The sequence below is a fragment of the Hippichthys cyanospilos genome, chromosome 19 (genome assembly GCF_059441005.1).
Source record: "Hippichthys cyanospilos isolate Australia breed blue-spotted pipefish chromosome 19, RoL_Hcya_1.0, whole genome shotgun sequence".
In the NCBI taxonomy this organism is placed as follows: domain Eukaryota; kingdom Metazoa; phylum Chordata; class Actinopteri; order Syngnathiformes; family Syngnathidae; genus Hippichthys; species Hippichthys cyanospilos.
Window position 1 is genome coordinate 11,180,075 of NC_142387.1, and position 15,727 is coordinate 11,195,801.

Here is a 15,727-nt window from a genome sequence, read left to right on the forward strand (position 1 = left end):
CTGAATTGGTTCCATATTACGCAATCTTGCATGGAAACAAAGCATGCGAAAAAGAATACAAGCATTTATCCGAAATTCTCAAAACCACAAGGTCCCCGAAGGCCTCATAAGACATCAGAGAACTTTTAGTACACAGATACGCTGCATTGCATGTTATTATGTTAGAATGAGTTAAATTCCAGAGCTCCCCTTCCCGCATGCATGAAAGTACTTGTCGGACCGGCATGGCAGTAGTGGGTGTGGACTGTAGCCGGCCCATATAGAGCGAACGGGGCTGTTTGCAGTTGCGCACTGCGCCTCGGAGAGTGGAGAGAGAGAGGCGAGGAGGAAACGTAAACTCCCAGCTAAAAAGCTCACAAGAGTTTTACGATAGGGATTAAGAGGACGGAGAAGTGGACTTTGGGCCCCTAGCGAGCACTCGGAGCCAAGGTGGAATGGAGGCCAACGGCACTGCCAGGAGACACAGTGAGTTGGATGACGCTCGGATTTACAACCCATTTTTTGAGCTAAAATTTCATGTACACCAACAATCAATTAGAGGAGGGTTACCAATATGAGGCTCGTGGGCTTAAACAGATCCTGGGGCAACATTTCAGGGGGGCTGTTATGGTAACATATATTTTTCAATAAATTTGAATTCTATGGTAGGATTGAAATGTCTCCTGTACAAGCATTTCCCCCTTAAAATAATACTTTTACTATTAGAACCTTAAAAAGAACTTAGTTATCAGGAATGCGGAAGAAAATCAAAATACTGTAAAAAAAGTAGTCGCAAGATTACTTTTTTTACAGTATTTTGATTTTCTTCCGCATTCCTGATAACTAAGTGGTGTTGCGATATTGAACTTTGACATGATGTCAGGATCTGGGTGAAATTTCAGCTCCCTAGTGTCTTCTTTCAATGTCCAAGGATTGGACAAAATATTGCACAAGGGTTAAAGACCCTGCAAAGTCATCCATTCACTTTCCATTACCTCTTATACTCACAAGGGTTGCAGGCCTGCTGGTGCCTATCTCAGCTGAATTTAGACAGTAGACGGGGGACACATTGAACTGGTTGCCAGCCAATCACAGGACACACAAAGACGAAAAACCATTCACGCATTCACCATTCACACCTAAAGTGTCCAACACAACCGTCATGCATTTTTTTGGAGTGTGGGAAGAAGCCGGAGTGCCTGGAGAGAAGCCACATGGGCTCGGGGAGAACATGCAAACTCCACACAGGAAAGCCAGAGCCAGCTGGATTCCTTAAGTGAGATTCCTAACCCTAACTACTGTTCCACCAAGCCACCCCCTGTAAAGTCAATTGGATTTTTTTTAAAAATACACGCATATTTTTGGGCGTGGCCAAAACGACTGAATTTTTCAGCCCTCCCCCACAGCAAAAAAAAAAAAAGCAAGAAAAAGCTAATGTTTCTTCAGTTGTTAATTTGATAACTAAACTGTTATCACGTACAATTAATATGTTTTAAAACACATTTTCCACAAGCTAGCATCTAACTAAATAATAACACATGTGCTCAAGGCTCAAGTAATAACCAATGACGGCTCAGCTAGAGAACATCACATGACCAAACCTACAAACCTAGCTAGGATAGGGGGATAATAATGATAACAACAACAACAACAACAACAACAATAATAATACTAATACTAATACTAATACTAATACTACTAATAATAATAATAATAATAATAATAATGAGAATTAAAAGCCCGAATGTGGACATGGGTTTTGTATTTGAATACCTCGTTGTTGGGGGGGTATTTTCCAGAACTGCTCATTTTGAATGACAAGTGGAAAAAAAACACATATACACTGTATTTATTTTATGTTGTGCAAGAATGAAAGTGTAGCTTTGCTGACGATAAGTACTAATAATAGTCATTAAAAAAATAAACAATCAGTAGGTATTAGTACTGTACTAGTAGCGAGTAGGGACGTTTGTTCCCCATTTTAAGGGGTGTAGCTATTAAAAAAAAAAAAAAAAAAAGCTATTTATAAAAAGCGGGCATTTATATGCCCGCCTCCCTGGAATATATTTTCGACCTCTTCAGTCCGTCACTCGTCATCGCAAGGAGCTGCTCTTAGATCACGTGACACTTTTGTTGACGCTCTCGTACGGAGTTGACACAAGAGTGCCTCAAGCTTACCGGCGCGTGTATCTTGTACATAAACAAACGAATTCCAAAGATGGACTCGGAGAATGGAAACTTTTCCTTACATTTTGGTCGCTGCACCAAAATAACGGCGTTAAGACCAGAACTCGGACCCGCCCAGTGAGGAAGCGCGTACGTGACTTTTTTTTAATGCTCTTTGCTCACCCGTTATCCGAGATTTGTTTTGAAAATCTTTGGAAATCTGGGAAAACTATTTTCTCGCGTGATGTCTTGCGGGAAAAAGAAAGAGAAAAGGAGTCCGTCGGAGGAGCTGGCTCACCGGGAGCTCATGAGGAGAGTGGTCCAAGAGAACGGGAAACGGATCGGTAAGTGACTCCCCTCCACGCGACTCCCCCCAAGAGGCGCAAAAATGCAAGTTTTTTCAAGACACACAATCAAGTGAAGCTGCATTCATAACTTTTTTTTTTTTTTTTTGAAGGAGGAAGAGGGAGGTCTGCAATATTTCTTTTGACTTGGTTGGTTCTTAAAGGCGTTCTCCATCTTGCCAGGAGCATTGCATTTTTGTTTTGTCTTTTTTTTTTGTTTTGTTTTAGTTCCCAGAAAACCTCTTCACTTTATTATTTGCAAATGAACTTTTGAATACAACTTAAAATTCCATTAATTTCAAAAAATGGCAAATGTGGCAAAGTCAATACACCGGGGCTCAAAGTGTTTTAATAACTAGGATTAACCATCTAATTGTGGTGTAAAATAAAACTAAATATAATTAAATAAAATAATAAATAATAAAATAATAAATAAGTTATATATATATATATATATATATATATATATATATATATATATATATATATATATATATAATAAAATTACAGCAAAGTAAACCTATTCACCCTTCAAGGGTCATAGAAACTAAATCGGCCAATTTTAAATTACATATAGTCTTTTTTTGTCACAAATTAAGATCTATTAAAAGATTAATATGGTGGAAAATTAGATTTTTTGTTGTGAGTTAATGACATATTCAAAGCTCTACCATGTCATGTGGAATATTAAAAAATATATAATTGTACTGATTTTGATACAGCCCCTTTAAATATTTTCAAAGTCACTTTTTTGCATGTATATTTTACTGGGGGGTGGTGAATAAAGAAATAAATAAAAAACTACCTATGTATATGGTTTGCTCTGATGCCCCTGAACGTTTTGAGAGGTTGGAAGAAAAAAAATATTCATAAATGACATAGTTTATCACACCTCAAAAGCCATCGACCATTGTGGTCGAAAAATGTTCAAGGGGGATTTTTTTTTTGGAATGTTGACATCTCCTGCTGCGCTTGAGACATACAGAAATGAGGTGCATTGAAATATATTCCGAAATTTCAAACAGAATATATGTATTTATTATTACCTATTATATACTTATTTCTTCATCCATTCATCTAATAATCTGACATACCTGGTCACAGTCAAATAATGGACATTCCAGCATTTTTTTCCCCCCACTTAAAGAAAGATGTCTAACATCTCACATTTTCGGAATTCCTCTGGAAATGCTGCATCACCTTAAAAAAAAAACAAAAAAACTCAGGGTTTGTTTCTAAGAAGCCAAAGTGTAATAAAAACAATCCCAAATAGCAGAAGTAAAAGTCAAGACGGGTCCTAAATAAAACTTGGGCTGTGTTAGATTGAACGTGCGTGATTCCCTATCAGGAAACAAAAGAGTTGAACAGCATGCAACTTTCTGTTTTGTGGTGAGCATATCTTTGAGGTCATGCGTCTTTAGTTGATTTCCTCTAACATGCACGCTGCAGATGTCTCGAAAAAAAATCTGTGATGTCTTGAAGCTCTCAAGAAAATGAGGCGCAGTCAGAGTGGGGGGGGGAGAGAATGTCAGCAATGCATGGCTGCCTACCACCCTGACGCCTTTTTTCCGAGGAAAACGTTGCGGTTCTTGGTGCGGCCCGAACCAGACAATATTTGTGTTTTCTAACCCAAAACTGAAGTTAGATTCTTTCCCTCACTGGTTTTTAGGATTAATCTGACGGTTGTCGACGAGTCGAGTCATTTTCAGACGACGCCTACCTCTTGTGAAAGCATCAAGGCCTTTTGATCGAAATCCATTACTCATCTCTATTTCCACATTAAACTCATAGTGATGAATCTAGACTAAATTAAGAGAACAGTATTGACTATACAGTGTGTGTGTGTGTTTTTTTTGTTTTTCCAAAATGATTCAGATCCGTATCTAGCTAGCTCTAGTTACAAAAGATGTTTTTCCTCCAGGTCTGGATGGCGACCCCGATCTAAACTTCCTGCTAGTCGGCGGCATGCTAACCAAAGTTCGATCCCGCTCCTGGAAGAAAACTCGCTTCTACCGGCTGCAGGAGGACTGCAAGACGGTGTGGCACGAGTCCAGCAAGGTCTTCAGGCGGAAGCATACATGTAAGTCAGATTCTTGTCCTTGTATGACCTAATAGGCTACTGTAGTTTTTTGATATGGGATTCTGATGGTCAGATTTGTCACTCTAAATTCTTAGAAAAAAAGCAAAAGAGATCGAAACATTGTTTGTTGAACACAGGAAGGTTCCACCAAGCCATATGCCGAAATTGCATAAATATACAGTAAGACATATTATAATTTTCACTCATCTTTCTAATTTAATATGGGTGGCATCATATGAAAGAAGGATTTCCATTCCTTTCTTAAAATTGAATGTAGGTAATAGCTTTGTTATATGGGTGAAACACTGCCATCTAACGGTCACATTAAATACTACACTGCTCAATTGTCTTCTATTAAGTAAACATTAGGGCGTCAGCTACCGTCCATAATTGTATTAATATTATCACTATTTTAAGAGAAAATATGAAGAATTTACAAAGATGCGATTCATCCCGTTTTGCTGTAATGTTTACATTCAACTAACTCATTACAACTCTTATACATCGTCACAAAGAAAATACCAGAATTTAACCCTAAAATTAAGGGTGCATCATACACAAATGTATCCTTTATTTGTGGAATTACGGTAATTTGTCGGCTAGCTTAATGCTCATAAGGCAAATCATCACAAGATGTGCTAGCGTAAAACATTGCTTTAGAAACTTACTACTGCCAAATTTGTGATCTCATTCCATGTTTTTTTCCTCCCCAACATAGAAAAAATGTGAAAAAAATGCCATCTTTTACATCCAGGGTAAACAGGGGCTTCTAAGTTTGCTAGCAAAAGCATGTGGTGTGTTTGTTTTTCTATGTTGATCAGTCTCACGTGACACGGGGGAAATATTTTACCGTTGACTTTCCCTTGCATATTTCCCCGCCTCCAAATGATTTTCCGTCCAAATTCCCAAGTGTTGCACAAATGCTCCCCTTCAAGTCTGTGAAGTGTGCTGAGCACAGAACCGCCCATCTTTTTGGGCGGCTTACTGAGCACAAAATCGCCACCTCGCCGGCCCTCCTACTTCAAGTCTGACCTTTTTCCGTGCCTCCGCATGGATTCTCCACGGAACAAAAAGACTTTCATTGCAGCATAAGCTTCTCACATTTATTTTTTGTGGCCGACTGAACCAAAACGAGTATCTCATTCGAGTTTATTGCTAAGTGAAAGTACAAAATCTCTGTGAAAATTATAGTTTGTCAATTTTAATCCAAACAACCTGGAGTCACTTTTTCTCTAAAATAAATAACACAAATAAAGCATAGATAAATAAATATTAAATCATTAAATATTACACATTTTCTATTACCGGTAAAGCAAATTGTGCAATATATTTTCCAATCCTTTGTTCTTTACATCAAAGGCATTGCACATCAAAAGGAAAGCATTGTAAGCCACTAGGGAGCTGAAATTTCACCCAGATGGTGACAACATGTTAAAGTTAAAAATTTTAGTTATAACACTACCAGGAGTGTACCATCTCATCGCTAAAATACTGCAAGAATGACGAGGGAGTAATGTTCCAAAAATGTTCAAACTACTGTAAAAAAGTTAGGAAATAATGTTCTAATAACTTCTGGGCACTGAAAATAAAAATAAAAAATAATAAATAAATAAAAATAAAAATAAAATAAATAAATAATAAATAATAAATAAATAAAAATGAATAAAAATAATAAAATAATAATAAATAAAAATAAATTTACAGCTGTTATTTGTAACTAATTTTCATACAATTGATGCCCATGTGGATATTTGACAGCCATTAAATACATTCAGAGGAAACAAATGTATAGTCTATGAATTATATTCGTTTTAATTTTTCGGAGGATTAATTGATCATTTCTATTTTTTTCTGCCAAATTTTGGCATCAGCCTCAAAAAATTAATATCAAAAAATGTATCCAACTTTTTTCACTAATATACTTAAATATGAATAACATAACACCACGAGTAACAGATGTTGCAGATGCCACTAGATGGCGACAGTGAAATACGCAAATCCCCTCAATTTACTCCAACATAGTTTCTTAGCACAAAGATCCCAAAAGATGGCGCCGCTGCAACATTTTATGACTCCACACTTGTATCATCTTGGTGCCACTAAACCATGTCGATGTGATTTGAGTAGTTTCATTTAAATCCAACAACGATTCTGCTTAGACACCAAGATTTTAACCGTATTCATTTTTACAGAGTAACGGAACAAAACCTCTTTCGCGCTCGTCCATTCTTGTTGTTGTCTTTTTTTGAGCGGTTCAAATGAGGGCAGCGCATTGGGCGAATAATCAAATCTCCCCCTGGAATGTGAGAATGGAAGGCATTTACTTGGCAATGGTAAATAAGACACTGAAAACCACTATTTGTAAACGTATCTTCTGTAAATTGTTTTCGCTTAAATGTGCAGTGTATGTAAAGGACCCACCCCCCAAAAATAAAAAACTGTTTATTGAGACAGTGCCTTATAACACAATAGGCCTTATAGTCTGAAAAATATTTTTCCGTGTAAACCGGGGTAACAACGTAGTTTTTCTTTCCATCAGTGTCCTTTAAGTGGAAGGTCACATAAGGCGAGGAACAGACATAAAGTGTTTCCTGTTGATAGACTAGACAACAATTTTGTGGTGCACCGTACTGGTCTCAAGGCAGATGTCCCCTTTTGAGGAAGGAAGTTAATTCCATGGTTCTGTCAGACATAAGGCTCACTTGTTTCATTATGAGTTTAACTTAAATTAGCTTCAATACAAAAGTTGGAAGTTTGTGTAGCCACTCTTTACCGTTGTGTTTGCGATGTTTAGATGTTAGCCGTTTAGGTCGGAAAATTGATTGTCATGCACAGTTCTTGTTATATTTAATCATCTGCGACATATTGCTTCTATTTGTCGAAATTTTGCTGCCAGTTCAGTGTGTAGGTTATGTAAAGCTAGCATTAGCGTTTGTATTTTTCCTTTCGCTTTTGGTTCGCTAGCAGTAGCTGTATCTTGCGCTGATTTGAATAAGTAAACATTTTTCCTGCGTTCAACGCATATTTCTTTTGTCTTTCTTCATTTTTCATCGGCTTTGACCGTCTTGGTGACAGTTATTTTCATTCTGCATTGTTGGATACCATGGCGCTAGCATGTTTTTTTTTCTGTTGCTCACTGGTTTTCTAAAATTGCCACTTATTGCCTTGGAGCACAACAATATACGTTAGTCTCTTTGCAGCTGCAACTACTTTTCCTAAATTTTTTGCGAAAAATTTGAAAAACTCAAGTTATGGTCTGTTGTATACGTTACGTAAAGCTAGCATAGCGCTTGTATTTTCCCTAAGTTTTCAGTTTTGGTTCACTAGCAGTGTATCAGGCACCTTTTAGAATAAGGAAATGTTTTCCGCATTCAGAATATATTTTCTGCTTGCCCAGTTTTTCCAAAGTTTTACTTGTCATAGTGATAGTCATAGCCAAAAAATGGATACCAAGACGCTAGGATGGTTTTTCTGTCGTTCACCGTTTTCTTCAGTGTTGTTTATTTTTTGAGTGGATCTTTGAAGATTTTAGTTTCTTAACAGCAACGACTACTTATCTTTAAATTTGAGGGTAAAACCTGAAGACCTGAAGATGTAATACAGCAGTGTAGGTTATGTAAAGCTAGCTTTAGCATTTGTATTTTGCTTTTGCTTTGGATATTGTGGTTCTAGCATAGCGTTTTTTTTCTGCTCTGGTTTCACATAAAATTTTAGAGCAAAACCTCATCTATTTGAACATTTTTTTTTAGGTCTATTAGGTCTATTTTAGGACATTTTTACAATGTCCGAGCTAATCTCCGGTTTGGTAGCTGAGACGCTTTCTTCACACAGTTTCCGTCGACGACATCGAGTCGGTACGCAACGGCCGCCAGTCCGAGGGCCTCAACAAGCACACCGACCCAAGCGAGGAAGAGCGCTGCTTCTCCATCGTCTTCAAAGGACGCACGAAAGTCCTGGATTTGATGGCTAACAATCATGACGAGGCTAATCAATGGGTGAAAAGTTTGGAGAAGGTCACCAACAACATGCGCAACCTCAGCCGGCAACAGAAGAGCGAGCAGTATCCTTGACAAAAAAAAAAAAAAATGGCCTCAGATGTTTAGTTTATGTGAAAATAAAATCCTTGCATCCCACCGCTAGCTGGATCATCGACTGCATGCGCAAAGCGGATAAGAACGCCGACAACAAAATGAACCTGAAGGAGCTCAAGCGCTTTCTTCGGCACGTCAACATCGAGGTGGACGACACGTACGCTGAAGAACTTTTTAAGGTGGGTACCGCTTCTGGAGTGGAAAACCAGCAGAAAACTGTTCAATAAGATCAGTCCGCACCGCCTTGTAGAAATGTGACCAGTCCAATTCGGGCTACCTTGAGGACTTGGAGATCAAAAAGTTCTACGAGCTGCTGACACAACGCGAGGAGATCGACGTCATCTACAAAAACTACGCCCAAACGGATGGCCAAATGAGCGTTCGGGACCTGCTCAACTTCCTGCTGAACGAGCAGAGGGAAAACGCGACCGTTTCGGACGCTCTCCGACTCATCGAAAAATACGAGATGGATGAAACGGGTTGGTTCACAGGTTGTCCTCAAAAGTTTCGTGATCCTGACTTTCTGTGTCGCTTCAGCCAAACAAAAACATCACATGACCAAAGACGGATTCCAGATGTATCTCCAACACGAAGACTGCGAAATCTTCAACCCGGCCTACAAGAACATCTACCAGGACATGACGCAGCCTCTCAACCATTACTACATTTCTTCGTCGCATAACACGTATCTCACCCATGACCAGCTCAAAGGACCCAGCAGCACTGAAGCCTACATCAGGTAAAAAAAAAAAAAAAAAGATTCTGAAGATATTAAAAGTTGATTTATTTATTTCTTCATCCTTTTATTCAGAGCTTTGATGAAGGGTTGCCGCTGTGTGGAGCTCGACTGTTGGGACGGTGCCAACGGGGAGCCCGTTATCTACCACGGCTACACGCTCACCTCCAAAATCCTCTTCAGGGATGCAATCAAGGCCATCAAAGACTACGCCTTCAAGGTATCGGCCATTCTTCCATACATGTTTCATTTATAATAAGGAGAGGGTTATTTATTTACTTAGCTATGGAAAATGAGGGCTTTATGTGAAGTTATTCCAAAATATTTACTGCACATTGGGCGTAGTCCATAATTCTTCATAAAGGACATTATTACAGTATTTTCCGCACTATAAGGCGCACCTAAAAGCCTTATTTCTTTTTTTTTTTAAAGCTGATGGTGCGCCTTCTAATCCGGTGCGCCTTATATATGGAAAATGTTTTAAAATATGTCAATAATAAAGGCAGCGCCTTATAATCCGGTGCGCCTTATAGTGCGGAAAATACTGTAGTACAGTTTTAATAAGTGTTGTTTTATTTTTGCAGCATTGTCACTGTCTAATACGCTAACGTAGCTCTAACTTTTTTACCTAGATGTCGGAGTACCCTGTCATCTTGTCCTTGGAGAACCACTGCAGCGTGGACCAGCAGAAACTCATGGCCCATTACATTGTGTCCATCCTGGGGGACGCCTTGGTGTCAAAGCCCCTTGGGAACACTGTGCCCACCAACTTCCCTTCACCAGAGGTTAGCAAGTTTTGGTGAATTTTTCCGTCATTTTCTTCCACATATTTCTCGCGGTATTTTAGCCAGGGAACTAAGTTGTCGTACCAAGTTGAAATTTGACGTTTTCACCATCTGGGTGAAATTTCAGCTCCATGCTGACTTTTAAAGCTTTGTTATTTTTAATTGGTCATATGAGACATATGCTTTTTTTAGGTTTTAGAACCTTTTTTCTGACCAGCTGTAATGTTCTTCAGGAGCTCAAGGGCAAGTTCCTGATCAAGGGAAAACGCCTAAATAAATTGGACGCCGCGTTCAACAACAACAACACAATCTCGGAGGGTACGGTATCCGAGGAGGACGAGGCGGCGGAGCAAGAGAACGGACAAAAACCGCCCCAAAAGGTGTGTCGAGTCATCCTAAGCCATTCATAGAAAATACTGAGACGGTACCATTAGCTAGCCGGAGCCCGGATTCCATTTTTCGTACATTTAGCGAGGTCACCATTTTTCCATTAGAAATCAAAGATCACACTGGCCAGGGAGCTGTCAGATGTGGTCGTCTACTGCAAGAGCGTCCACTTCAATGGGTTTGAACATGCCAGGGACAAGTTGGAATTCTATGAGATGTCCTCCTTCAAGGAGAGCAAAGCTTTCAATCTGGCCGAGAACTCAGGTAAGTTCAATGGCAACCCATGAATATCGGGAAACGCGATTAAAAAGTTTCACAGCAAACTAACGTTCGTTTTACATTTTGAAAATGTTCACAGATAATAAGAGCAAAAACAAGGATTTGGAGGGGAATCTGATTTATGCATGTGACTCATGCAATGGAGACAAACAAATTTTTGAAGAGAGAGGGAATAATAATGCTAAAGAATAATAAGGCATGAAATGAATTGTTATAATGTCATATGACTAATATGGTATGTAATTTAATGAGAAAAAATGTAGTTAAAAAGATCAATCAATAGTAGGCAAGTTGCTTTGCACAAAAGGATAATATTAGAAGGAAAAATAATAATTTTATAAGTAAATGAAACTTTTAGCCCCCCCAAAAAACTGTTCTTCAAAAGACATTTACAAATGAAGAAAACAATAGTTAAGAAAAAAACGAAATTTTATAGTAGGCAAAACCAAGAAAAAAAACAGAAGAAAAAAATGGATTTTTCCAAGAAAGTGTCAATTTTACCCCCGAAAAGGTATATTTACAAGTGGAAAGGTCAATTTCGAATGAGAAGTTAAAAAAAAAAAAGCCGATTTTACAAGAAGTTTAATGGTAGGCAAAACAACAACAAAAATAGAAGAAAAAGAGTAACTTAAAAATGTACATTTTACCCCCAAAAAGAGCGTACTAAAGGAGACATTTTTAGAAATGAAATGGTCAAAAATTTACAAGAAAAAAAATGAAAGGTGGAAAACACAAATCTCTGAAAAAATGTCAGATGTACCCCAATAAGAAGAAAACGTGTACCACTAGAGACATTTCATAAAATTACGATAAAAATGTTATCTCAGAAAACCAATTGTGATGAAAAAAAAAAGTCCCATCCAATCCAAGAAAACCAAATAAAAATTGCATTTTAAACCAAAAGCGTTGTGACCTTGCAGCCACGGCCTTCGTGCACCACAACATAGACAAGCTGAGCCGGACCTACCCGGCCGGTTCCAGAACCGAGTCGTCCAACTACAACCCGGTGCCCATGTGGAACGCCGGTTGCCAAATAGGTAACCCCGCCCACCGCGTCTTCGTCCCCCTTTGTTTGAAGTAACATGACCTTGGTGCGGGCAGTGGCGCTGAACTTCCAAACGCCCAGCAAGGAGATGCACATCAATCAGGGTCGCTTCCTACCCAACGGCAAGTGCGGCTACGTCCTCAAGCCCCAATTCCAGAGGGACCCCAACTCGGCCTTTGACCCCAACGCCCTTTCCTACGGACCCTGGCTTAGGAGGAAAACCCTCCATATCATGGTGAGACCCTTGGCACATTTTTTTTTTTCCTAGCATTAAAAAAAAGTAACCAAGGTTTCTTTTCTCATGATATCAAATATTCTTCCGAGACCCAGCCGGATTATTTATGTCCACTCTTGTGTCCTTTTTGTCTCAGCGAGACAGCAAAATTGCAACACAGCCAAACGAGACAATATTAGAATGGCCAGGATGACCTCTACTGAGGACACAAGGACTTAGCAGGGTTGCGTCAACGAGTCAAAAGACATAGACCAAAAACTAATGTCCACAACAGTGGACAAAAATAAAGAGGTTTAGTCTCCGGAAGTACTGTACAAACTCATTCACTGCCAGCCCAGTTCAAGTGAATTTTGGAGTTATTTAGCCGTCAACGAGAATCAATCACAATCATTGACGTCAAATAAACTAAAAATTTTATGAGAGACAATTATGTTGTGTCTTCGTGGCCTCCAACTACCATTTGTAAAAAAAAAAAAAAAAAAAATTGAAAAAAAATATATATACTGTATATATATATATATATATATATATATATATATACAGTCGAACCTCTACATAGTGAACTTCAAGGGTCCGAGGAGAGAAGTTCACTATGAAGAGAGATTCACTTTATAGAGGTTTTCCTAAAATGTTCAGAATTCATTGATGAAATATGTGAATAATTTTTTAATAAATATGTAAATAATTTTATATACGTTTTTTTAAAAATAAATATGTAAATAAATGTACATTAAACAACTTAAGTTGTTTAAACACTAAAATCTAATGCGGTAAAACTAATGTAAAAACATTTTACATTGAACAAATATCTTTATTATTATTCCACAAATCGCATTATCTCTTCTCTCTTCTTCAGAATGCCACATATCGCAGCAGGCGAAGCATCGTACTCCTTTGCAATGGCATTCTGCTTCACTCCACTCGCACACTTCCGAATTATGTCGCACTTCTCCTCCAACGACAAAGGCTTTCACTTCCGACTTATAGATCTAGCATCCATACTTTTCACGGCAGATTCCGACATCTTAGAATTTTCGGAGGGATGACCAGCGGAGAAACGCGTGCGCAGTGGACGGCGGACGAAGTGAAAATGCAAGAGAAAGTCGCGGCGCGCGAGAGTGGCTAGGCAGGGAGGAAATCCCGACAGTGCGCCCAATTTTACAACTTGACAATTTTCGATAAGTTCAGATATTCACAATATAGAGGTAGATGCTGTCAAGGGACTGACTAATAGCATCACTATGAAGAGATTATTCACTATGTGGAGTTTCACTATGAGGAGGTTTTACATACACGTCAAATATAGCTGTTTTGCAAGGGACCGTAAAGATTCGTTCACTATGAAGAGAGATTCACTTTGTAGAGGTTCACTATATAGAGGTTCGACTGTATATAAACAAACATACACATACATATATACACTAATATATATATATATATATATATATATATATATATATATATATATACATATACACACATATACACTAATATATATATATATATATATATATATATATATATATATATATATATATATATATATTCTATGTGAGAGAGATAGAGAGCACACAGTAGGCATTATTAGTACACATAGGGTATTCTCTAAAAAGTTCGTCAATTTTCCATAGTAACAGTTGTATTATGGGATACCTTTTAGGTGATCTCGGCCCAACAGTTGCCTAAGCTGAACGTGGACAAACAGAAATCCATCGTGGACCCCCTGGTGAGGGTGGAGGTATACGGCGTGCGGGCCGACAACGCCATCATGGAGACGCATCATATCGACAACAACGGTGAGCTGCTGACACACGCGCACACACACGTCATAAGTTTTAAGACGCTGCACTCCCGCTGTTTCCCCGCCCCAGGTTTCAACCCCACGTGGAACGAACGCTTCCAGTTCAATATCAACGTTCCTGACCTGGCCATCTTGCGCTTCGTCGTGGAGGACTATGACGCCACGTCAGCCAACGACCTCATTGGACAGTTTTGCCTGCCGCTCACCTGCGTGCAGAACGGTAACGAGCATGCCCACACACACTTTCATGCGCGTGTGGCACCAATTAACTCACTCAGTGTCAGCTTCATTTTCAGACCACTCTTTACCCTTAAAAAAAAAAAAAATGCATTTAAAGACGTATAAGTACGTCTTTGGGGTTGAAGGAGTTAAATTGCAACATTAAAACAAATATATTTCAACTCGTTTTTTGACACAGGTTCATCTTGAATCTTATATCATGTTTTTGTTTTGGATAAAGCTAATAATATAACTAGTGCTTATTTGTATTTGAAAAAGATTTAGTATTACATGCTCTTTTTAATTTGGTTAAAGATAAAATTAAATAAGATATATATATATATATATATATATATATATATATATATATATATATATATATATATACTGTATATAAACTGTATGTACACCGACCACTCAAAAATGTATACATATAGTTAAAAATATATACATAATATACAAATGTATGGGTATGAAAATTTTTAAAATATGTGTTTTTTTGTTTAGGAGAAAAAATTCAGATAGAGGAATCCTAATTTTATTTTTTTTTCATGTTCTGTGTCTCTAATTACATGTGGCGTGCGTGCACATAAAAGTAAAATATGAAATATTTTTTCTTTGATCAGGATGAAAACCAACAATATTTTTGTGTTTTGAATAATATTTCACAAAATTAAGCATATGCTACTTTAATATTAATGTATAAACTCCCTGCATAAAATGTCAAAAAGCTGGTTCTAAAGAGCTATTTTCACGTTGTTTTCAGCGCCATCTGGTGGCGGTGCGAACTGATTCTTACGACTTTCTTTTTCTTTCCCCAAGGTTATCGTCACGTTCCGATCCTGAACAAGAACGGTGACGTGATCTCATCGGCTGGCCTCTTTGTGCACATCATGCTCCTGGATGCAGAATAGTGCAACATTTGCAACGCCAAACAGTTATTGTATATTAAAAAAAAAAAAAAAAAAAGCAGCAATGTTTGCATCATAAACCAGCCCAGATGAACGAGTTACGCGAGTATCGGAATGTATTCAGAATATTTAGAATAGATAGAATAATAGTATTTAATTTATATGGATGGTCTTTTCTGACAAGCTACACTAAGGATTTTTACACATTTTGATCTAAACAGATGATCTCGTTGAATATTAGGCTATGAGCAAACATGATATGTCATCTAACACTCAAGGCCACATTTTACGTTCAAGCTTTATTATTTTGATGGCGTTTTCGATTTCAGGCTAATTCTCATAACGATAATCCAACAAATGCATTTGTCTCTGTTCTTTCACTAATAAAACCATCGGCGTAAGCAAGGTGTTGTCATTTTTAAAAGTATATTACATAACCTTATGTAAATATTAAGGGGGAGCCATATATATAAAATACATTTTTCTTTTCAAATTAAGAGCAAACCAAATGGAACATGAATAGAAGTATCCTGTGAGAAACTAACACTAATCCAACAAATGTCACTGCAGCTCTGCAAAGCAAAACAATAATATTTATGAAATGGAAATTGATTCAAATGATGGCTGCCTTGAGTGCTGCTGTTCTGGTCAGCAAAAAAAAAAAAATCA

At 38.0% G+C, this 15,727-nt stretch overlaps 1 protein-coding gene across 2 annotated transcripts; it reads left to right on the forward strand.

The window, feature by feature from the left end:
- The first annotated feature begins 303 nt into the window (after positions 1-303).
- On the forward strand, positions 304-15,459 carry plcd1a (phospholipase C, delta 1a). 2 transcript variants are annotated; one of them, XM_088402307.1, is made up of 15 exons: positions 304-465; positions 4,411-4,569; positions 8,401-8,629; positions 8,710-8,839; positions 8,911-9,139; positions 9,198-9,399; positions 9,472-9,616; positions 10,029-10,181; positions 10,415-10,561; positions 10,676-10,832; positions 11,768-11,884; positions 11,949-12,127; positions 13,788-13,923; positions 13,999-14,148; positions 14,970-15,459. In XM_088402307.1, exons 1-15 carry the CDS (start codon positions 435-437, stop codon positions 15,059-15,061), a joined length of 2,256 nt encoding a protein of 751 aa, XP_088258433.1. In that variant the 5' UTR covers positions 304-434; the 3' UTR covers positions 15,062-15,459. The 2 variants fall into 2 exon arrangements, with proteins under 2 accessions (XP_088258433.1, XP_088258432.1); XM_088402306.1 differs by lacking the exon at positions 304-465 and adding an exon at positions 2,123-2,489.
- The last annotated feature ends 268 nt before the right edge of the window (positions 15,460-15,727 follow it).

Excerpts from the sequence above, each read along its gene's own strand:
- plcd1a (XM_088402306.1), top strand. The coding sequence starts at position 2,390 with ATGTCTTGCGGGAAAAAGAAAGAGAAAAGGAGTCCGTCGGAGGAGCTG. Across the intron at positions 4,570-8,400 it reads CTTCAGGCGGAAGCATACAT|TTTCCGTCGACGACATCGAG; the intron begins GTAAGTCAGATT and ends TTCTTCACACAG. Across the intron at positions 14,149-14,969 it reads GCTCACCTGCGTGCAGAACG|GTTATCGTCACGTTCCGATC; the intron begins GTAACGAGCATG and ends TCTTTCCCCAAG.